The sequence below is a fragment of the Schistocerca serialis genome, chromosome 1 (genome assembly GCF_023864345.2).
Source record: "Schistocerca serialis cubense isolate TAMUIC-IGC-003099 chromosome 1, iqSchSeri2.2, whole genome shotgun sequence".
Classification (NCBI taxonomy): domain Eukaryota; kingdom Metazoa; phylum Arthropoda; class Insecta; order Orthoptera; family Acrididae; genus Schistocerca; species Schistocerca serialis.
Window position 1 is genome coordinate 679,039,095 of NC_064638.1, and position 25,670 is coordinate 679,064,764.

Consider the following 25,670-nt stretch of genomic DNA (forward strand, 5'->3'; position numbering starts at 1 on the left):
CTCGTAAACATTACACAGTTTTTTAGGTACTCTGAAATTCTTGTGCATATTGTACTGAAAAGTAATATGCCGTTACTCAACTACTTGTTTTCTGCGCTGGCGTGACATATGACTAGGCTTCGTCAACTCCATTTTCCAAGCACGTCTTTGATCCAATACATTTTTCATTAACAACGAACCTGGCAGGCAATTAATATTCCTTCGCTGTAGGTCAGCATCTGCACCGAAAATGTACGAAATTACTCGAAGGCTGGGTATTCTGCTGGTGGTGGGGATCGTGCCAGAAGGAGAGTGGAGTATTTTGGTTACTTGGATGGATGACATTTTCCGGAATCCCAGGAATCGGAAGCAGTAGGGCGCCTCCAGCGTCGTGGAGCCAGTACGGGTCGAAGCGCGGAGCAGTTCAAACGCCCAGTCGATTCAGCTCGCCACGAGGAGCAAATCGCAGGCGCGAGCTCACATTGCTCGCGGCGGATAGGCGGTGGGTGTGTCGCTACGCTGGTTGTGCTGTCAGCTGTGGCTGCTCTGCTGACGAAGACGCTTTAAAAAATGGAGGACGCGGGAGTGACTTGTGGCGAGGGTCCCCGCGACTATCAGCTGCCGTTTGACGTTGACGGCGACGGCGACAGCTGTGCGAGCCAGCCCCTCGGCGATAGAAACGGTGAGTTTTTCACTCATGCCGCCTCCTAACCTAAGCCTGTCGGAATCGTATCGATCAATGCAGCTCCGTGACGTCTAAACGCACTCTTGTTGACAATTCTGTGACAGCACTGTGCGGGAGAAAACATGTGCACTTTGCTGTGGGTGTAAATTACTGATAATACAACGTACTAACGGACGTTAATTATTTCAGTATACGTGTTAGTTTCTGCCATCACTTCTGTAGCTACTCCCTAACAACTTTTCGTGCCTATCATTGTCAACATACACTGCTGTGCAGTGTATGTGAATGAAAATATTACACGAATAATTTTATAATATTTTAGGTTAAGGTCGTGTTATGTACGTTCATTCGAAAACTGTAAAAAAAAATCTCCGTCTTTATACGAATGAACAGGTGTAGTCCTTTTATTAATGAACATATAAATAAAACTCGTGGTTTCCGTAAAATGATTATAGTATTAACACGTTAGCGGAAGAGATCTTGGCTCAACTTAATATTACAGTACCACATATAGAATAAAACAAGCAACAAGAGCGTTCTGTATTCGTATCACTAACAGGAATGCCATTAATTTTCAAACTAACAGGACTTTTTTTATGTAATATGTGTACTGTTTAAATTGCCGTAAAACTCATATGGTTAAAAGACTGGCAGAGTGGAACTACTGATGGCTTAGCAGTAATTTACCGGCGGCTATTTACAAGCTGGTGGTGAAAGTTAGCCATTATGCATGCACATGCAATGAAAAGAAGCATGCGGATAATAGAGTTTTTGACAATACAAAAATGTGCGCAGGATTCTATTCAAGTCGCAAGTTTTTTTTTTCGTTGATACTATAGACGAACTGTCGACGTTAACACATCCCTGACTGTACGCTTGCGTTGTCAGGTTTCCGCTGTCTGTATTGTTGACACGTGGTATCCGGTATGAGTTACTTGTTTATTCAGAAACAGTCCCCAGTATTTCGTTGCCAAGAACACGATAGTGTTATCTCACGTGGCCTCATGCCTAAATTCTTTAAGCAACTGTACGTCAGTTTTATTACACGACAAAATATCAAAAATATTTCATAATGTGCACTGTAAGTAACGAATGGTTACATCTATCCTGAAGTTCTCACGTCGTTTATACTTGCAAATTCGTCTCGATTGTGTGCTGTGGACCCGTTAAGCACATTTACACAGAATGTCACACTATATCTCACCTAAGATATTGCTTCAAATGAATAACAAAACATATGGCAAATCTTCATTGGGCAGACAGCATCCCAACTTTAATACCTCAGGCGTACATAGGCCTTCATGGCACTGTAACCGCACGAGAGCTCTGATGGCGTAGATGGAGGCGACCATTTAGTTCTTAACTACGCTTCTTTCGTACAGTTCATCAAAGACGCCATCTAGGTATATCCAAGGATAATATTGGCCACCCACACGGGTATGACATTGCCGGGGCACACAGGTAATCTGTATTCGCGTGTAATACTAAAGAAACAAAAAATTCAGTTACCGGCCGTCCCAGAAGTGCTCGTTGTTTGCCGAGCCCGTATTAACCGCAATGTGGATGTGAATGAAAGCCTATATTCAGGAGTGGAGAATGTACAGTAATGACTTGATTTATTTTCTAAACGTGTGGAATCTGTGAAATTAATGGGCGTAAACTATAGCACAGTTGAAGTTTTTATTCATTTACGTGTTTACTCATTTCATTATAGTCATTCACCTATAATTTAAACGCTGGCTATGTCCATTCATACTCAAGATTGTTACTGCCAACTGGCTTTTTTCTTACACATCGACCTCAAATGATACAAAAAATACTACAAATCGAACAAAATTCTGCTTCCTATCACGATAACTTCATCTGCTATTAATGAAGACAACACCTACTGCCATGTCTGATAACAATATACCACTACTATTGTCCTACAACATTCCCTTGGGTCTGCCAGTAGTTGGCACTATAACTGAAATAGATTGTGAACAGTAACGAAACGACACGATTATTTTTTGTCTGCCACATTCCACAACGCACTCAGTAGCCTCCCTGCCATTTCCGTGGGCGCTGCGATGGAATTTGCCTTCTGCGTTGTCTGCCGGCTCCCTGGTATATAGCAACGTTCTGAAGGACAATCGTTGCCGGCGAGGAGCGCAGTCACGTCCGCCCGGTTATTGGGTGGCGAAATGCTGGCAACAACTGCTCTTCCACCCTACGAGTCACAATCGCCGTCCATGCAGCCAGTTGCTGTACACATGCCACAACTGTTGACCTCAGCTGTCTTCCCTGCGTTGATTGGACATGTTCCAGTTATTAACTGCAACGCCTCAACTTCTTACCCAGCACCAAAAGCTCCCGTCGATCAGAGAAGTATTCCTCGTTGGACCCTGTGAAGTTCTCACGCTGGTGTTACAAACAAGATGTCTGTCCGCCCAAGCACTCGCACAATATATTGTAGATACCCCATGATCGCAGTTACGATAACGTTACGATTCTTTCTTATTGTTTCCATTGGTAATTTCTAATCGAATTTGGCTAGACTAATAATTTTATTCATTGTGTTCCACCTCTCCTGCTTATTTCTTTATAATATGTGCTCTATAATTCTGTCACTCGTCCAAAAAGACACCAAGGTATGCGTGTGATGGACTTCCTCTTTAAGGCGCATGATCGATTCTCCTGAAAAGTTTCCTTTTAATAAGATGTACGTGGTCTTTTTCAGCGCAACAGACAATTTAACTCCTTGGGATCACTGATGCAATTCTTGAAGTATTGCTACATTCTTACTCCAGGCTCCGTCTGGCGCTTTCCGTAACAAGGATCATCGTGTCCTTGGCATTAGTCACTGCTATTAGTACCACTTCAGTGTCTTGCAGCCTTCCGAATATCGGATCGAGTACCAAATCCCGCAACACACAGCCGCTTATGGATCCCTATGGGCAGCCTTTAAAAATTTCTTTTGTAAGGGTCTCTAGTGAGTACGATACAGTTGCTTCTCTGTTCTGGCAATAGTTCTTAAAAAATTGTATAACGCTTGTGAGCAGTAAGTCATTCAGGGAGTCAAAAAGTACTGATTGCCGTAAGTGATAAAACGCCCCGGCGGCACCCACCAATACGGCTATGACACATTTACGGAAAGCGTTTTTTGCAACCCTTGTGGCCTCATTTACAGGGTCTTCTATCGATTTCCCGCTTCTGAACCCATATTGTTGGGAGTTCTTCCAGGAACACTCTTCCTCGTCGAGGCTACCACACAGCGGCTTCTCCAGCACTTTGCATAAGTTATCGGGAAGGTAAATTGTTTTGTAGGTTTTTAGAGTCAGGGGTATTTACTTCACCCTTTTTCGATATAATTGCGTTTGCTTTCTTCCAAATATCTGGTATTCTTCTCCACAATAAATGTGCTTTATAGAGTTGGCACAAATATAAACTAATTAAATATGAAGGATATGTAGAACTTCAGGACCTGGTGATTTACTGCTTTTCGGGCTTAGTTCGTATTTCGTCACCTCCTCTTTTGAAAGTCGAAAAACTAATCCGTCTCCATCTTATGCTTCTTTACTTTTGTTCCACAGTTCTGGGAGTTAATCGAATTCGTCCTCTAGTGTCTTCTGGAAAGAGTGTGTCCATCAGTAACAGTGCGTATTGCCACCGGTTTTCTATCATGCTGCCGTCTGTTCGTTGAGAATTGATAATATTGTTAGAGATTTTATATTTTGACAGACGATTTTATAAGGCGTACCCGATAGATTACGATGTAGATTCTGTGCCACGAGTCGGTTCCAGCTCTCCTCTCTTGCCTGTCGCAGGCGGTCTTTAAATTATTGCTTAACGTTCCTGTATCAGCCCAATCTGCGAGATCTTTCTTCCGCAGTGAGGCCTCTCTAATAGAATCTTCTTACCCTTCCGAGTTCTGTTCTCGCTTCGGAGATCCCTCGTTCCATGGTACTTGGGCACTCCAGCCCGTTGATCTTGACTGCTATTGCACCTTTAGGGCCTCTTGTGTTACAACGACGAGTCCGTCAGGTCCGGAAGGCGGAAAATGCTCCTCAGGTTCCATTCTGCTTGCCTTACATTGTATCGTGTCTTTAAAGTGTTTAATGCTTCATCTCTTCAGTTCATTTCTACAGCAAGGAAGATTATAACATTGTGGTCACTCGTGGTGAGACCTCTTCCAAGTTTCCAGGTTCTGGTCATCTTGTCTGCAGGTTCGTTAACTACTGTGACGTCTGTATTAGGCTGGGCACGAGCTCTCCATCCGCGCGCGCGCGCCTCTCTCTCTCTCTCTCTCTCTCTCTCTCTCTCTCTCTCTCTCTCTCTCTCTCTCTGTGTGTGTGTGTGTGTGTGTGTGTGTGTGTGTGTGTGTGTGTGTGTGTGTGTGTGTCAGTGTGCGATTTGTGCTTTTACCAGTGGGAGGGATGATTAGAGGGTAAGCATAACTATATATGTTACTAGCTTGGACCAAGTCGTTACCCATGGTTAAACAGTTATTTATAAATACATGTTAATTCCGAAACTCACTATTCACGCGTATGCACCATCAGAAAAACCATCCCTTGTTATATCTTTAAAAGTACATTATAGGTAAAACTTATTTACAAAACCATCTACGTACAGGTATACGAGGGGAATTCAAAAAATAAACGCACATTTGTGAAAAGCTGTACTTATTCTGATGATAGAAAACCAAGACATGCGTTATTTTTCTACGTAATATCCCTGGACTTGAATGCAGTTTTCCCGACGCTTTACAAGTTTTTTTTAATTTCACCAGAAAATACGTTTTTAGGTTGCATCTGTAACCAATTTTTGCACCGCAGCAATGACATCTTCATCACTTTCAAATCTTTTTCCCTGTAGTGCTTCCGTTAAGGGTCCAAACAAGTGAAAATCGTTTGGAGCCAGGTCTGGACTGTTAGGTGGATGTTGCAGCACCTCGAATCTGCTCTTAAGGAAATCAGAAATTTTGCTTTGTTTGAATGACATCCTCAAATTCCGTAGTTCTTACAGGCCCAGACGCACTCAACTCACTAATGAAGTTACTGAAGCGGGAACGTGTGAAGATCGCCGTGCGTTTGGCGGACGCGAGACAACGAACGAACGGCACCAATTAATTTGGAGTACGCGATGCTGGGGAGCCTGTGTTAAGCTCCACCCACGTGGTTCGCGGCTAGCGAAGTCAGACTGTCTGATTCCGTCTGGTAGGTACCGCTGCTCACATCGCACTACTTTGTGCTTTCGTCCCAGGCGCGTTAGTCCGCGCCATACCGTTGCCAAAAGGTGGCCTAACGGTAAAGGAGGATGCTAAGTTCACCTAACCTGGATATGATGTGACGTCATTATGACGTATATACGCTTTAGTCGATTAACACACCTATCGACTTTTTTACGAACGTTCGAGATTCTAAACTGTCGTCAGCTAGTGGTTTGTTTTGACACGTGCGATTCTGAAAACAGCTCAGTGTGGCAGCGTATATGTATTTCGCCAAAATAAAAGTAAAAGAGCTGGATATTAATAGAAATATTCCTGACCGTGGCCTTGAAAACGCCACGTAAAAAAGTGAAGTCTTCTTATGTCCCCACCAGATTAGATTGTGTGATTGTTGTATTGAATGCTTACGCCGAAAATAATATTTATTTATTATCAACATTTTAGTATGATTTCATACAATTGATCTTGTCAGTACATATTAGATTGTAGCAGCATACTCTTGCTGACTTTTTTTCTTAATTTATATAGCTGAAAGAGTTTGTTAGCTAAGTAATTTATATGTCCATCCCAAGATAGTCTTTTATCAACCAAAATTCCAAATAATTTTACACTCAGACCGCAGAGACAGGTACCTTAGTGTCCAGTAATGCCTGATGTGTAGAATAATTGAATTTCGAACTTAAAAAGAAAAATGAGGCATTGTTGAAGAAAAATCGTCGACCGGAGATGAAATTCGAGGGGAAGTGGATTTCTCAATGTAATCTTAACCAAAGGTTAGTGTCTAGTACTGATTGACGTATGAAATGATTGAATGCAGTGTCAAAGCATTCCATGGTGGTATGATAGTGTCAAAGCATTCCATGGTGGTAAGCTTTTCTCTCATTAGTCTCTCGAATGCTGAACACATAATTAGAGACGAGCAAACGAAAATCAACGCACAGGACACAAACACAGTACAATACACGATTTAAACGCAAGGAACGCAAAACACATTTAAACGAATGGCGCAGAGCACAGCGCTACCCTGTCACAATCTCTCGAAAGTTCACAAAAGTCGAATAGTCGATATATGGTTTCTATCGTTTTCGATGTAGCGTGTATACGTCATAATGACGTCACATCGTATCCAAGTCCCGTGAACTTAGTATCCTCCAACGGTAAATGTTCGCACAAGTACCGGGCCGGTCACCACCCTGCGTCAGGGCCCGGGGTGGGAATTTCAGCCCCCGGCTCACCAAACTCTGCGGTACAACTGCTGCGGTATGACTGCCACACTCCTTCCCTCGCAAGCTCGCAAGTAAACGGATGACGCACCTTAGACGAAAGCAACAATGACAACATGAGAATGATGATTTAGTTCTAAATGTTTTGAAATGCTTAACTACTACATAATACTTTTCAGAATTAATAAGCAAACATGTTAATAGTAAGACTGTATTAAAAACTTTGAGTGTTCAGCTCCACAAATTTAAATTACACTCCTGGAAATTGAAATAAGAACACCGTGAATTCATTGTCCCAGGAAGGGGAAACTTTATTGACACATTCCTGGGGTCAGATACATCACATGATCACACTGACAGAACCACAGGCACATAGACACAGGCAACAGAGCATGCACAATGTCAGCACTAGTACAGTGTATATCCACCTTTCGCAGCAATGCAGGCTGCTATTCTCCCATGGAGACGATCGTAGAGATGCTGGATGTAGTCCTGTGGAACGGCTTGCCATGCCATTTCCACCTGGCGCCTCAGTTGGACCAGCGTTCGTGCTGGACGTGCAGACCGCGTGAGACGACGCTTCATCCAGTCCCAAACATGCTCAATGGGGGACAGATCCGGAGATCTTGCTGGCCAGGGTAGTTGACTTACACCTTCTAGAGCACGTTGGGTGGCACGGGATACATGCGGACGTGCATTGTCCTGTTGGAACAGCAAGTTCCCTTGCCGGTCTAGGAATGGTAGAACGATGGGTTCGATGACGGTTTGGATGTACCGTGCACTATTCAGTGTCCCCTCGACGATCACCAGTGGTGTACGGCCAGTGTAGGAGATCTCTCCCCACACCATGATGCCGGGTGTTGGCCCTGTGTGCCTCGGTCGTATGCAGTCCTGATTGTGGCGCTCACCTGCACGGCGCCAAACACGCATACGACCATCATTGGCACCAAGGCAGAAGCGACTCTCATCGCTGAAGACGACACGTCTCCATTCGTCCCTCCATTCACGCCTGTCGCGACACCACTGGAGGCGGGCTGCACGATGTTGGGGCGTGAGCGGAAGACGGCCTAACGGTGTGCGGGACCGTAGCCCAGCTTCATGGAGACGGTTGCGAATGGTCCTCGCCGATACCCCAGGAGCAACAGTGTCCCTAATTTGCTGGGAAGTGGCGGTGCGGTCCCCTACGGCACTGCGTAGGATCCTACGGTCTTGGCGTGCATCCGTGCGTCGCTGCGGTCCGGTCCCAGGTCGACGGGCACGTGCACCTTCCGCCGACCACTGGCGACAACATCGATGTACTGTGGAGACCTCACGCCCCACGTGTTGAGCAATTCGGCGGAACGTCCACCCGGCCTCCCGCATGCCCACTATACGCCCTCACTCAAAGTCCGTCAACTGCACATACGGTTCACGTCCACGCTGTCGCGGCATGCTACCAGTGTTAAAGACTGCGATGGAGCTCCGTATGCCACGGCAAACTGGCAGACACTGACGGCGGCGGTGCACAAATGCTGCGCAGCTAGCGCCATTCGACGGCCAACACCGCGGTTCCTGGTGTGTCCGCTGTGCCGCGCGTGTGATCATTGCTTGTACAGCCCTCTCGCACTGTCCGGAGCAAGTATGGTGGGTCTGACACACCGGTGTCAATGTGTTCTTTTTTCCATTTCCAGGAGTGTATATGTAAAGTCTTACTCCAGTGCGTGGGAAATAAACATCCCAGGTTGGGATGCATAAACTAAAACCAGAGGAGGGGATGGTCTGATGCAGAGGAGGGGAAATCCCCCCCCCCCATCCCCCGCTGCAAATCGCACACTGGTGTGTGTGTGTGTGTGTGTGTGTGTGTGTGTGTGTGTGTGTGTGCGCGCGCCAGGATTTCCACTTTGGTTTGCCACTTCCATAAGCAATTACATTATGGCTTTCTTATAGTACTACACCTCTCTCATCCTGCACTGAACTAAACCATAAGTGACTTGGCCTTTGCGTGCATGGTCTAGATTAGTGGCTTGCTTTGATCAAGGTGACTGAAGTCTTTAAATTGCTCAATGTACCTATCTGTGGTGTCGCTGAACTGTAAATGCATTAAGACAAAAATCAAACTGCCCGTGTCTATCGAAATCGCCACACAGGTCAGGAGTTCATTACTGCAGTCATTTTTATAGCTGAGGGGTTTCATTAAAAATGACAGTGGTTCATCCGTTTTGACCGTGTGGGACGAGCTGATATGAGACTAGCATTCCAGGGATATTTTCAACTTTCGTGCGCTTCTCCTGTAAACACGACTGCCGTACTTTATGTCCTCAGTTATTTTGCGAATTTCATGCATGACGTCGTGACTTCTGATAAAATTTAGTCGAGCAGTTTTTAAACACCTTGTGTCCATGTAAGGGTAATATATTATGTGAAAGTTGTGATCACCGCGATTGCTGAAGATCGAATGGTGTAACGAACTGCTTGCACAGCTCCTCAGTATCATACGTTATATTTCTTCTGCGAAAAACTATAAGTAGTAAGTTCTCCAAAAGCCGAGGGTACGTAGGTAGATTTTTCGATCCCAGTTGAATATAAGTCACAGAGTAAGGTGGAGGAAACGTTATAGATTTTCCTTTTGGGTGTTTGGTTCTTGTATACATCTCAGCACTGTTAGCAGATTCGATGCCTCTTCTAGTCTGGCAATGCGGACCACGTCTTTACATCCTTCGTAGATTTGCTGTCGGTTTATATTTTATCCTTGATATGTTTTCCTCCTGTTAGTAGGTTCACATCTGTTCTTTCAGTGCACCTTTCCCCTCAGTTAAAGTTGTACATTGCTTTCTATCTTTTCTCGATGTTTATGTTACTAATTCTTTATTGTGCTGACATACTGGACATCTTTTCTGTGAACCTGGTATTTCGTTTTAGGGTGGTTCTCACAGTAGAAGTAGCGTAATACAGGAACTTCGAGAGCGCTTGAAGCAAAATCGTTCACATATGCTACACTGTTATTAATGCTGAAGAGTACCTCAAGCGATCAAGATTACTCTTGAACGTCTACGTGAAATAGACTATTAGGGCGGACAAAAATGCATTAGCATGGGCAAATATTTAGGATAAGACATGAAGTATTAGTAAAGAAGCATTTTCCTCTTACACTGAGGTGGAATTAAACCTTAATGGAGAAGTTAGAAAATAGAAAAATAAAACAAACAATGGAAGTAGATTCAACATTGGTACAGTGGATAGAAAGGAACTAGAATAATACGGTCATAAGAGATGCGCATATGGTGACAGAATACCTCAAAAATATGGAGACCTCCAGGGAACTGGATAACAGATAAACGCCTAAGGGGGACTGGAATGCCAGGATTTTTCAGGACCTGCAAGAAAGATAGGTGGCAAAAGATACTTTGGCGGATAACGAGGGGTGGAGATAAGGCTGTGGTAGACAGCCTAGGATGCGGGACAAATCTTCCATTCGGTATCTCGTGGATCCGCCTGGTGTTAGAACTGAAGATAGCAGACAGGATGCAGAAATATTAAATACTGTATTTAAAAATGTACACATGAGGATATTAACGTACAAGTATTTGGTCTCCACCCAGGCCCGCAAATGATTATTCACCGAGATGACCAAAGTCATGGGATACCTCGTAATATCATGTCGGACCCCCTTTTGCGGAGCGTAATGCAGCAGCTCGACGTGACAGATTCAACAAGTCGTTCGAAGTCCCCTGCAGAAATATTGAGCCCTGCTGTCTCTATAGCCGTCCATAATTGTAAAAGTATTGCCGATGAACTGACCTCTCTGTTATGTCCCATAAATGTTCGATGGGATTCATGTCCAGCGATCAGAGTGGCCATATCATTCGCTCGAGTTGTCCAGAATGTTCTTCAAACCAGTCGCGAACAATTGTAGCCTGGTGACATGACATCATTGTTTGGAAAACGTGGAGCACATGAATAGCTACAAATGGTCTCCGAACACAACCATTTCCAGTGAATGATCGGTTCAGTTGGACCAGAGGACCTAGCCCATTCCATTTAAACATAGCCCATACCATTATTGAGCCACCACCGGCTTTCACAGTGCCTTGTTGATGACTTGGGTCCGTGAGTTCGTGGTGTCTGCGTCACACTCACTCTTCTGACCAGGCCACAGGGTCCAACCGATATGGTCACGAGCCCAGAAGACTGCACACGATGTCGTGCTGTGAGCAAAAGGCACTCGCGTTAGTCGGGTGCTGCCATAGCCTATTAAGGCCACATTTCGCCGCACTGTCCTAACGGATACGTTCCCACAATCTGCGGTTGTGTCATGCAGTGTTGCTTGTCTGTTAACACCGACAACTCCACTGAAACACCGCTGCTCTCGGTCTTTAACTGAAGGCCGTTGGCCACTGTGTTGTCCATGGTAAGAGATAATGCCTGAAATTTGGAGCCTAACTGGTAAACTCATTCAAGCTCGTGATAGCTGAGTCGCAGGAATTGTAGCATAAGTGCGCTCAGAACAAGTAGGGACGTAACACTTGATTTTAAAATAGAATAAATGAACTGTGTCATACAAAAGAGTTCACATATTACAACCTCTTCATTATTATTTGAATATTCTGGAAGGGAATGAATTATAGAAAAGTGTAGGAGAAGGGCATGCACTGTAGGCTCACCCCGTCAAAACTTTAGTTATCGGCGCACATACCTTGGGAGTGAGTTCGCCCTCTAAAACTGGCTTCTTATAAATCTCCGATGCCTGTTTTCCCAATTAGACAGACTACAGCAAGTAATAATCAACCATAAATAGTACTGGGGTTGGGTGGAGGGGAGTACAGCCTTCTTAAAGCAAACAGTGCTTTTGGCCCCGACGGAATTCTGCTTCGATTTTACATTAAATACGCTGCAGTATAATTTCTTCTTTAACTCATAGTGAGGATAAACTGTTGAGTGGCAAGTAGTACTGCGTGGCAAGAAGGGAGCGCAGGTCCCTGCTGTTTACAAAATCGATAAAACATCGGTCGCACAGAATTGCAGGCCAATGTTGCTGAACTGTTGGAGGAACCGAGAGCTTATTCATACGTCAGATATTATGAAGTTCTCAGAGGAAAACAAGCTTACCTTAAAGAAATCAGAAAGATTTTGTGAAAGACCGCTCGTGTGGAACACGTCTTGCAAACAATAGATGCAGGTGACCAGGCAGATGGTTCCCCAAGATTTCCGGAAGACGTTCGACACTACTACACCGACTCCTAAGATACCATTGTAGAAGTTCTTCGCTGTTATGTGACTGGCTTGAGGATTATTTGAGGAATAGACAGCAGTACGCTATACTGAATGGCGAATGTTCTACAGGAACGAAAGCATCATCAGGTGTGCTCCGGGGAAGCATAAAAAAGACCTTTGATGTTCTTGATATACGTAAATTATTTATAAGACAGGATCAGCAGCACTCTTAAGATTATTCGCTGACGATGCTATTGTGTGCAAGAACATATTGCCGTTGGACAATTAACACGAACAGAAGAAAGATGCGGACAAAATTTCCATTTGGCGTAATGAATGGCAGCTATCTTTAAATATGGGCAAATGGAAGATGATGTCCATAACAAAGGGAGAGACCCAAATAGCATCCGATAACGAGAATAGTGGTGAACATAATGAGCACGTCAGATAGTGTAGGTAAGTATTTAGAGGCATTACTAAGAAGCGATATAATAAACACTTATCTTAACTGAGTGGAGATGTTCTTATGTGGGTTGTCTGCAACCAGTATCTGCAGTTCTGGGAGTTTACATAACCTGACAAATAAAACCAGGTCTCGTCTGACATGAAGTAAAGCAAGGAATCCAAATAACCGTTACCAATTGATGTTAAGAGCCAGTTAAAATAAAGGACTGTTTTTTCCTGACCCTCAAATTTCAACTCTTTCATCATAATCACACGATAGGCTTTTAATTTCACATTTTTAGTACGATGTAGGAGACACAACGAACTGCTGCGATAACATTACTGACTTGCGGGGACTTCTCGTCATGTTCATGCGAATTCTGGCCTCGCTGTCGGCCGCCTATTCCTCTGCACATTGTGAACAGATCCTAGAGCCCTCCATTTCTTGTACACATCTTGAATAGCGCTGGTCGTGGGGAGTTTCTACCAGGACAATGGCTTGAAGCATTTTCCTTACAAGCCTTGATGAAGACCGTCTTTATGTAACATTCCACAATATCAGTTCGCTTTTTAATGCAAACTGCCTCATCTCTGAAACAATAACACGAGCTTCTCACAACAACTGACGCACGAACACACAGATGCTTTCCGATTATATGCAGTGCAGACATTTTTCGAAACAGTGTTGCCATTGAAGCGCCAACGAAACAGGTATAGACATGCGTATTCAAAGAGCTACGTAATCAGGCAGAATACGGTGCTGCGGTCGGCAACGCCTATATAAGACAAGTGTTTGATGCAGTTGTTAAATCTTGATAACCTGTCGTTGTAGCAGCAGTAACCGATCTGAGTGAGTTTGAACGTGGTGTTATAGTTGGCACACGAGTGATGGGACACAGCATCTCCGAGGTAGCGATGAAGTGGGGATTTTCCCATACGACCATTTCACGAGTGTACTGTGAATATCAGGAATCCGGTAAAACATCAAATCTCCGACATCGCTGCGGTCGTAAAATGATCATGCAAGAACGGGACCAACGACGACTGAAGAGAACGGGGCAACGTGACAGAAGTGCAACCCTTCCGCAAATTACAGCATATTACAATGCCGGGCCATCAACAAGTGTCAAAGCGCGAACCATTCAACGAACAATCATCGATATGGGCTTTCGGAGAAGGCCCTCTCGTGTACCATTGAATACTGCACGACACAAAGCTTTACGCCTTGCCTGGGCCCGTCAACACCGACATTGGATTGTTGATGACCGGAAACATGTTACCTGGTCAGACGAGTCTCGTTTCAAGTTGTATCGAGCGGATGGATGTGTACGGGTATGGAGACAACCTCATGAATCCATGGACCCTGCATATCATCAAGGGACTGTTCAAGGTGGTGGAAGCTCTGTAATGGTGTGGGGGTCTGCAGTTGGAGTAATATGGGACCCCTATTACGTCTAGATACGACTGAGAGATGACAAGTACTTAAGCATCCTGTCTGATCACTTGCATCCTTTCTTGTCTACTGTGCATTCCCACGGACTTGGGCAGTTCCAGCAGGATAATGCGACATCCCAAATGTCCAGAATTGCGACAGAGTGGCTCCAGAAACACACTTCTGAATTTAAACACTTTCGCTGCCCACCAAACTCCCCAGACATAAACATTAATGAGCATATCCGGGATGCCTTGCAATGTGCTGTTCAGAAGAGATCTCCGCCCACTCGTACTCTTACGGATTTATGGACAGCCCTGCAGGATTCATGGTATCAGTTCCCTCCAGCAGTACTTCAGACATTATTCAAGTTTATGCCACGTCGTGTTTGCGGAACTTCTGCGTGTTCGCGGGGGCGCTATGCGATGTTAAGCAGGTGTACCAGTTTCTTTGGCTCTTCATTGTATTATTTTGTAGGAGATATGATCATCATTGTGACACACAGTCTCAAAATAAAGGCTTTGCAGTTAAGATTCGCGAGCTTCCAAAGTCTTACCGAACGTGAAAAAACAAAGTAGTCCGTCCGTTTGCGTCGTAGATAGCCATATTACTTTGTTTCGTAGTGAACGATAGCCGTATGGCTGTCATAGATTATGATGATCACTGATGACATCGGTCTGGCTTCTTATTTCCTTGTCACGCCATTAAGTGTGCAGAAGCATGAGCGTGCACACGTTTTTAGTACATACTAGGGTAAACAAACTATTCAGTGTGTCCGGAAAAGTTATAAGGAAAGAAAAAGTTTTCGTGGATCCTGCAGCTGCTGAATATCATTAGAAGAAGTTCCTAAGTCTCTCTTTCAGCCCCTATCCCTTTCCTATCCTGAAGAAATGAAACATCTGGGGGTAACATAGTGTAAAGTGGGGGCAAAAGGTTGAATATAAGTGGTGTTACCGTAGTGCTAATATTTTGTCAAGTTGAAGTGCACATTCATTCCTTTGGGCAGACACTCGACCCCACGTGGGCAGCTGCTCTGTGGAGGTCATTGTCTGCTGTGCCGAACCGAAAATAATCGGCCTCGTCACGTCCTCGTATCGCACTTTCAGAGGCAGAAATCCCCGTGAGTAGCGCCAAAACCTACCGCACGTTCTTTGTGAAGCGTCGCCTGCCCGTTTTCTAGAAATAGTCTGCGCTCGGCCGTCCAACAGCATCCCGCGTCTGTGGTTGCCAGTTGGCTCTACTAGTGTTCATTCACACCAGAACGCGTATTTCATCAACCGTCGATGTCAGTAGGTTCAACTGTCGCCATTGCCTGAACGTTAAACAGTGCCCAGAATAAGATTAAGCGATACGGTATTAGTAACAACCGCAGGTTTTGGTCACACTCACGAATCTTTTCATGTGAAAATAAAAAAAACCAGTACATTCTCAATTATGTTCTACCATAAAACAAAAAAGGTTGGAAAGCAGTGTCTAGATCGAGCCCGAGGGACGGTCGCTTGTAGCAGCACTTACGAGTGATAGAAGCGCTGCCGTCGAATACTTTGCTGTCAAAAATAAAATTTAAACCCGAATACACTTTTGAAAAATTATTAATGAACGGTAACGCCCGCGAAAAGTCGAACATTAACTCTCTCCATCATATACCTTTGTTCGTCGGATCACTTTCACTGGCTATAGTATTGAAAATTGCTTTTGAAACTTCCCAGATCATCTTTTAGAATGAGCAAAGCGTATTATTTTCCCGAACCTGGTTATGGCCTAATGCTCACAACGATAAAAGAAATAAAATTCGGTTTCTACAGATTGTGTAAATCTTCCATCCCACGTAGCATCCTCAAATGAAGCGGGTAACTAGTGTTGGCTCTGAGCACTATGGGACTTAACTTCTGAGGTCATCAGTCCCCTAGAACTTAGAACTACTTAAACCTAACTAACGACATCGCACACATCCTGCCCGAGGCAGGATTCGAACCTGCGATCGTAGCGGTCGCGCAGTTCCAGACTGTAGCGCCTAGAACCGCTCTGCCACTCAGGCCGGCCGAGGAACTAGGGAAAAACAATTCTGGTACAATGTGTGTAGTCTACAATCGTGGCGTGTGGAGTAAAGCTGTGAATGTAGGTACCGTTCAGGAACGATGTTGTGGGAACAATGGCGTAGCGTTTGGCACAGACCGGTCTGAGAACAGTTGCAGCGCTGTGGTTTTTGACTGAGCATTCATGAAGCAGGATTGTTCCCCATCACTTTCGGTGTCTGAAGAGTCCGTGTCACAACGCGACGCAACCGTCAAATGGGCGATCCCGGGTTCTACATGCTACTAGGGACGTGTCTAATTCAACTGAAGTAAGTATAGCTTCTCATTACAGACGTTTGTCGGAGGAGATCTAATTTATACGTAGTGACATAAGTAAAATTTTATGACGTTGAACCTCCTATTATTTATCGATAATAAAAGTTTTCGCCCTGTTCTCACTGGCGAACGTAAGCGATAAAAGTGAGTGTTGATGTTTATGGGACTTATTATTGAATGTTTAGGTGGCGGTCTACTGCAAGACTTATCACCATCTGCACTCCTTTATTTGATTCAGTCTGTGATCTTCACAGAGGAGCAGGTGTGGTAACTGCGATATAATCGAACCACTTGTCATCCTGAAACCATCAGCCTTCAACAGACATCACTGACGAAATAACGTCTAGTTTGAACTAAGTCGTAAGAAACGCCTCAAAAGGCTTCTAGTACACTACTGGCCATTAAAATTGCTACACCAAGAAGAAATGCAGATGATAAACGGGTATTCATTGGACAAATGTATTATACTAAAACTGACATGTGATAACATTTTCACGCAATTTGGATGCATAGATCCTGAGAATCAGTACCCAGAACAACCACCTCTGGCCGTAATAACGGCCTTGATACGCCTGGGCATTGAGTCAAACAGAACTTGGATGGCGTGTACAGGTACAACTCTCCATGCAGCTTCAACGCGATACCACAGTTCATCAAGAGTAGTAACTGGGGTGTTGTGACGAGCCAGTTGCTCGGCCACCATTGACCCGACGTTCTCAATTGGTGAGAGATTTGGAGAATGTGCTGGCCAGGCAGCAGTCGAACATTTTCTGTGTCCAGAAAGACCCGTACAGGACCTGCAACATGCGGTCGTGCATTATCCTGCTGAAATGTAGGGTTTCGCAGGGATCGAATGAAGGGTAGAGCCACGGGTAGTAACACATCTGAAATGAAATGTAACGTCCACTGTTCAAAGTGCCGTCAATGCAAACAAGAGGTGACCCAGACGTGTAACCAATACCACCCCAAACCATCACGCTGTGTGATACGCCAGTATGACGATGACGAATACACGCTTCCAATGTGCGTTCACCGCGAAGTCGCCAAACAGGGATGCGACCATCATGATGCTGTAAACAGAACCTGGATACATCCGAAAAAATGACGTTTTGCCATTCGTACACCCAGGTTCGTCGTTGAGTTCACCATGGCAGGCGCCCCTGTCTGTGATGCAGCGTCAAGGATAACCGCACACATGGTCTCCGAGCTGATAATCCGTGCTGCTGCAAAAGTCTTCGAACTGTTCGTGCAGATGGATGTTGTCTTGCAAACGTCCCCATCTGTTGACTCAGGGATCGAGACGTGGCTGCACGATCCGTTACAGCCATACGGATAAGATGCCTCTCATCTTGGCTGCTAGTGATACAAGGCCGTTGGTATCCAGCACGGCGTTCCGTATTACCCCCCTGAACCCACCGATTCCATATTCTGCTAACAGTCATTGGATATTTGATCAATGCGAGCAGCAATGTCGCGATAAGATAAACCGCAATCGCGATGGGCTACAACCCGATCTTTATCAAAGTCGTAAACCTGATGGTACCCATTTCTCCTCCTTACACGGGGCATCACAACAACGTTTCACCAGACAACGGCGGGCAACTGCTGTTTGTGTATGAGAAATCTGTTGGAAACTTTCCTCATGTCAGCACGTTGTAGGTGTCGCCACCGGCGCCAACCTTGTGTGAATGCCCGGGAAAGCTGATCATTTGCATATCACAGCATCTTCTTCCTGACGGTTAAATTTCGCGTCTGTAGCACGTCATCTTCGTGGTGTAGCAATTTTTATGGCCAGTAGTGTACTTATAACAGCTTCTGTGCAGGTAATAATCTCACGGATAATTAACGTCTAAAAATAAATCAGTCCCCTTCTCCACACCCTCTATACGTAAAATTAATCCTCTGTTTATGTGAGGAATAAATGACACCGAGAAAATATGAATATAACACTCGTATTGTACAAAGCCTCAACAACAAAATCAAAACACAATTAAATAAAATGATTACAAGCAAAGAACACACAACCTCTCAAACAACACACAGTGCAGTACACACACAAGCACAAAAAATCAAGGCATGTAATGACCAACATGAAGAAGTGGTACACTTAAACACACAAATACAAATGAAAGCACACAATAGCAAGTATAGTGGAGAAACAAGGATTAAACATTGCTAACAGAACAGAACAGTCGCACTCACAAACACCAACAGACAAGCCAGTCGCATACCAAGGAGCTGCTGCTATATACCGGTTAGAAAGTCAAGAAAGCAAATATTGTATCTGGGAATAACTTAGATGCGAAGAACACATAAGAAGATGGAAATATCTTTCATATACACACATCAAAAAAAGTTTTGCATCACCCCAGTTCCCAGAACTCTTGAAGATAGACACTGACTGTGAATATTTTATCACAGACAGTCCGTTTGATTGTTCAGAGGTGTCACTAAACCCACCCAAAGACGTAGACAACCATGCATGAGCAGCATCTATTAGACGGTGAGGGTCCGACAGCCGATCAGTTCCAGTCATTCCACAAGGAAGGAGGTACATGGCTCGTGTTGTCTGTAGTTCAACCATGCCTAGATAGTAATACCGCGGTTTGATAGCGACCGCATTGTTACTTTGTGCCAGAAAGGGCTCTCAACAAGGGAAGTGTCCAGGCGCCTCGGAGTGGACCAAAGCGATATTGTGTGGACACGGAGGAGAGAGACAGGAACTGTCGATAACATGCCTCGCTCAGGCCGCCCACCCAAGGGCTACTACTGCAGTCGATGACCGCTATCTACGGATTATGGCTCGGATGAACCCTGACAGCAACGCCACCTTGTTGAATAATGCTTTTCGTGCAGCCACAGGACGTCGTGATGCGAACCAAACTGTGCACAATAGGCCACATGATGCACAATTTCACTTCATGGCGAGGTCCAGCTTTGCAAACCACGGTACCATGAAGAGCTGTCCAGATGGGCCCAACATCATGCCGAATGGATCGCTCAGGATTGGCATCACGTTCTCTTCACCGATGAGTGTCGTATATGCCTTCTACCAGACAACCATCGGAAACGTGTTTGGAGGCAACCCGGTCAGGCTGAACGCCTATAGACACCCTGTCCAGCGAGTGCAGCAGGGCGGAGGTTCCCTGCTGTTTTGGGTGGCATTATGTGGGGCCGACGTACGCCGCTGGTGGTTATGGAAGGCGCCGTAACAACTGTACGATACGTGAATGCCATCCTCTGACTGGTAGTGCAACCATATCGGCAGCATATTGGCGACGCATTCGTCTTCATGGGCGACAGTTCGCGTCCCCATCGTGCACATGTTGTGGATGATTTCCTTCAAGATAACATCATTTCATTAGAGTGGCCATTATGTTCTCCAGACATGAACCCTATCGAACATGCCTGGGATAGATTGAAAAGGGCTGTTTATGGACGACGCGACCCACCAACCACTTTGAGGGATACGCCGAATCACCGTTGAGGAGTGGGACAAAAAAATGGCTCTGAGCACTATGGGACTCAACTGCTGAGGTCATTAGTCCCCTAGAACTTAGAACTAGTTAAACCTAACTAACCTAAGGACATCACAAACATCCATGCCCGAGGCAGGATTCGAACCTGCGACCGTAGCGGTCTTGCGGTTCCAGACTGCAGCGCCTTTAACCGCACGGCCACTTCGGCCGGCCGGAGTGGGACAATCTGGACCAACAGTGCTTGATGAACTTGTGAATAGCATGCCACGACGAATACAGGAATGCATCAACGCAAGAGGACGTGCTACTGGCTATTAGAGGTATCAGTGTGTACAGCAGTCTGGTCCACCGCCTCTGAAGGTCTGGCTGTATGGTGGTACAACTTGCAATGTATGGTTTACATGAGCAATAAAAAGGGTGGAAATGATGTTTGTTGATCTCTATGCAATTTTCGGTACAGGTTCCAGAACCGAGGTGATGCAAAACATTTTTTGATGTATGTACAAAGAGCTCTTGTAGTGCAGACAAAGCGTAATAACTGACCAAATCAATATAAGCAACTACTCGCTGATCATGTTACTCACTTAAAAAAAAAATTAAAAAAATAGATGTAAAAGATGACCAGACGAAATGGCAAGCGCACACAGAATAACTTACTCACAAGCACATAGCAAACAAGCAAATATCAAGCTACATATAGAATCACAATCGGGACTCCGGTAGTGCGGACACATTACATAGGTACCACCTACGTCATCAGTTCAGTCTATCATCTCACCGTCAAAGTCCAGAGATAACGTTGAAGACCTTAAATACGATGGCTGGACAATATAAACGCAGATTTAAGGTCAAGAAGCTTAAATCCTCAAGAAGCATTAGACCGTAAGAAATGGCACGCATTGACCCAAAAAGCAGAGGCCGCTTCAACGGGAAGGGAAGCCGCTAATAATAATAATAATATCCCAATACCACAACAGATAAATGCAGACTTTTCAAACAACAAATAGAAACAGTAGATCACATAACAAGCGGATGTACAATACTAGCAAATACAGAATACCCCAGAAGACATGACGATGTAGCAAAAATAATACATCAGCAACTCGCCATACAACATAAACTAATAAAACATGTTCCCACATACAAGTATGCACCACAAAATGTACTGGAGAATGATGAATACAAATTATACTGGAACAGAACCATTATAACAGATAAAACAACACCACATAACAAACCTGACATCATACTCACCAATAAAAAGAAGAAATTAACACAACTAATCGAAATATCCACACCCAATACAACAAATATACAAAAGAAAACAGGAGAAAAAATTGAAAAATACATCCAACTGGCTGAGGAAGTCAAGGACATGTGGCATCAGGATAAAGTTGACATTATACCAATTATACTATCAACTACAGGAGTCATACCACACAATATCCACCAGTACATCAAAGCAATATAGCTACATCCAAACTTATATATACAACTACAGAAATCTGTAATTATTGATACGTGTTCAATTACCCGAAAGTTCCTAAATGCAATGTAACATATACCGTACAGTTAAAAGGAAGTCGCACTTGATCAAGGTCTGCGTCACTTTCCATTTTGAACCAGGCATAACGTCTGAGAAAGGAAAGAAATAATAATAATAATAATAACCCCCGTGGAGGCCCGGGAAAAGAATAGGCCTCCGGTATGTTCGGCCAGTCGTAAAAGGTGACGAAAAGAACAAACCACTAATAGGGCTAACCCCCCTTTAGTGTGATTAGTTGGTTCAGGACAGAACTAAAGAAGCCTCGGACAAGCGCCGTCATGGTTGGGGACGACGTTTGAACCCTATACCCGCCCACAATGGTAATGACACTGCTAGCCAACTGGAAAATGATTTAAATCCAAATAGAGGTGTTTTGCAGGATATGCTTCCTGCAACCACCCTAGAAGGAAAACAAAGACAGAGGATGAGATGGTCAGATGAAGTTAATCGACACCTCATGTTCTGTTATTACCAAGCAACAAACCTAGGAACCAACACAACTGGATACAGACTACAAGTATACACAACATTTATTACCAGATACCCAGAATTAATATTTTTAACAGAACAACGACTAGCTGATCAGATCCGTGTAATAATCAAAAATAACAGGATACCCCAGTCAGAATTAGAAAACATCAAACAACAAGTACAACAAATACTGGAACAAAATAATGTGCAATCAGAAGAAGAAGAAAATACAGTAATGGACTCAAACATCCCAGAGCACACAAACAAAGAACAACACACATCAATTAAACAATCAGAGGAAAACGAAATCTTAAGACAGCCACCAGAACAAGCACAAATAGAACACGAAGTAACACACATGTTAGATATAGAAGAAAAATTTCAGCTGACATATATAGAATACATAGACACAAATACAGACATTAGACCATTCTTGCATAGACCACCAAATAACCCACAAGTCGAAACAACAATAAAAACTATCAACACAATCATATACAACAAAATAAATGAAAACACAACTATGGAAGAGTTACAACTACTGGTTTATATAGGAGCACTCACTACACTAAATATACACACTAGGCAGAGATCAGAACCAACCAACACACAGAAGAAACCCACAAAACCAGCATGGCAACACAGGCTACAGATCAGAAAAGAAAAACTGAGAAGACATTGGACAGCTAACACAATTTATAAGAAATGAAATGTCAGAAAAAAAAACGAAAAAGGTTAGGTAAAATCTCACAACAAGAAGCGATAGAGCAATTAGATGAAAAGAAGCAGAAATTACAAGCATTGGCCGAACGACTTAGAAAATACAAAAAAAGTGAAAATAGAAGGAAACAAAACCAAACATTCGACACAAACCAAAAGAAATTTTACCAGACAATAGATAACACACACATTAAAATAGACAATCCACCAAGCATAACAGACATGCAACACTTCTGGAGCAACATATGGTCAAACCCGGTACAACATAACAGGCATGCACGGTGGATACAAGCGGAAACAGACACATAAAAGATGATACCGCGGATGCCTGAAGTGATAATTTTGCAACATTAAGTCACCCAAGCAATTAATTCTACTCACAATTGGAAAGCCCCTGGAAAAGATAGAATACCAAATTACTGGCTAAAGAAGTTCACCTCAACACATTCACATCTAACTAAATTATTTAAGTTACATTGCAGACCCATACACATTCCCTGATACACTTACGTGTGGAATAACTTATCTGAAACCTAAAGATCAAGCAGACACAGCAAACCCAGCTAAATATTGCCCCATAACATGCCTACCAACAATATACAAAATATTAACTTCAGTCATTAAACAGAAATTAATAACACATACAACACAACACAAAACAAAATTATAAATGAAGAACAAAAAGGCTGTTGCAAAGGAGCACGAGGGTGTAAAGAGCAACTGACAATAGATGCAGAGGTGACATATCAAGCTAAAACTAAACAAAGGTCGCTACACTATGCATACATTGATTACCAAAGCGCTTTTGATAGTGTACCCCACTCATGGTTACTACAAATATTGGAAATATACAAAGTAGATCCTAAATTGATACAGTTCCTAAACATAGTAATGAAAAATTGGAAAACCACGCTTAATATCCAAACAAATTCAAATAATATCACATCACACCCAATACAGATTAAGCTTGGAATATACCAAGGAGACTCATTAAGTCCTTTCTGGTTCTGTCTTGCTCTGAACCCACTATCCAACATGCTAAATAATACAAATTATGGATACAATATTACTGGAACATACCCACACAAAATCACACATTTGCTATATATGGATGATCTAAAACTACTGGCAGCAGCAAATCAACAACTCAACCAATTACTAAAGATAACAGAAGTATTCAGCAATGATATAAATATGGCTTTTGGAACAGACAAATGTAAGAAAAATAGCATAGTCAAGGGAAAACACACTAAACAAGAAGATTACATATTGGATAACCACAGTGACTGCATAGAAACGATGGAAAAAACAGATGCCTATAAATATCTAGGATACAGACAAAAATAGGAATACATAATACAAATATTATAGAAGAACTAAAAGAAAAATATAGACAAAGACTAACAAAAATACTGGAAACAGAATTGACAGCAAGAAACAAGACAAAAGCTATAAATATTTATGCTATACCAATATTGACCTACCCATTTGGAGTAGAGAAACGGAGTAACACAGACCTAGAAGCACTCAATACACTTACACGATCACAATGCCACAAATATAGAATACATCACATACATTCAGCAACAGAAAGATTCACATTAAGCAGAAAGGAAGGGGATTTATTGACATAAAAAACCTACATTATGGACAGGTAGACAATTTAAGAAAATTCTTTCTAGAACGAGCAGAAACTAGCAAAATACACAAAGCAATCACTCATATAAATACATCGGCTACACCACTGCAATTTCATAACCACTCCTACAACCCTCTAGGTCACATAACATCAACAGATACGAAGAAAGTAAATTGGAAAAAGAAAACACTACATGGCAAGCACCCATATCATCTAACACAGCCACACATCGATCAAGACGCATCCAACACATGGCTAAGAAAAGGCAATATATACAGTGAGACTGAAGGATTCATGATTGCAATACAGGATCAAACAATAAACACCTGATATTACAGCAAGCATATTATTAAAAATCCCAATACCACAACAAATAAATGCAGACTTCGCAAACAACAAATAGAAACAGTAGATCACATCACAAGCGGATGTACAATACTAGCAAATACAGAATACCCCAGAAGACATGACAATGTAGCAAAAATAATACATCAACAGCTTGCCTTACAACATAAACTTACAACACGTTCTCACATACAAGTATGCACCACAAAATGTAGTGGAGAATGATGAATACAAATTATACTGGAACAGAACCATTATTACAGATAAAACACCACCACATAACAAACCTGACATCATACTCTCCAATAAAAAGAAGAAATTAACACAACTAATCGAAATATCCACACCCAATACAACAAATATACAAAAGAAAACAGGAGAAAAAATTGAAAAATACATTCAACTGGCTGATGAAGTCAAGGACATGTGGCATCAGGATAAAGTTGACATTATACCAATTATACTATCAACTATAGGAGTCATACCACACAATATCCACCAGTACATCAATGCAATACAGCTACATCCAAACTTATATGTACAAATACAGAAATCCGTAATTATTGATACATGTTCAATCACCCGAAACTTCCTAAATGCAATATAACATATACCGTACAGTGAAAAGGAAGTCCCGCTTGATCAAGGTCCGCGTCACTTTCCATTTTTGACCAGACATAACGTCTGAGAAAAGAAAGAAATAATAATAATAATAATAAAAAACAGACACCATAACAGAAACAAAAGACCAGTGACAAACACACAGCGTTAGTTGGCAACATACACAGTGAGAATCAGAAATGTACATATAAAACGCAGAAAACCTGTCTTTTGGAATATCCAGACCACCACCTAAATACGACTCCAGGACAACACACATGGAATGGATTAATAACTTAAAAAATAGCAAGTAACACCAAATGGTAATCTAATTTCACGAAACTTGTGCTGCAAACA

At 43.2% G+C, this 25,670-nt stretch overlaps 1 protein-coding gene across 1 annotated transcript in view; it reads left to right on the top strand.

Moving 5' to 3' along the window:
• The first annotated feature begins 383 nt into the window (after positions 1 to 383).
• Positions 384 to 25,670, top strand: part of LOC126480260 (AMP deaminase 2) — a 473,603-nt gene continuing 448,316 nt past the window's right edge. The window contains exon 1 of the mRNA XM_050103850.1: positions 384 to 661. Coding sequence (XP_049959807.1) covers positions 550 to 661 — 112 coding nt within the window. The 5' untranslated portion in view covers positions 384 to 549. The remainder of the gene's footprint in view (positions 662 to 25,670) is intronic.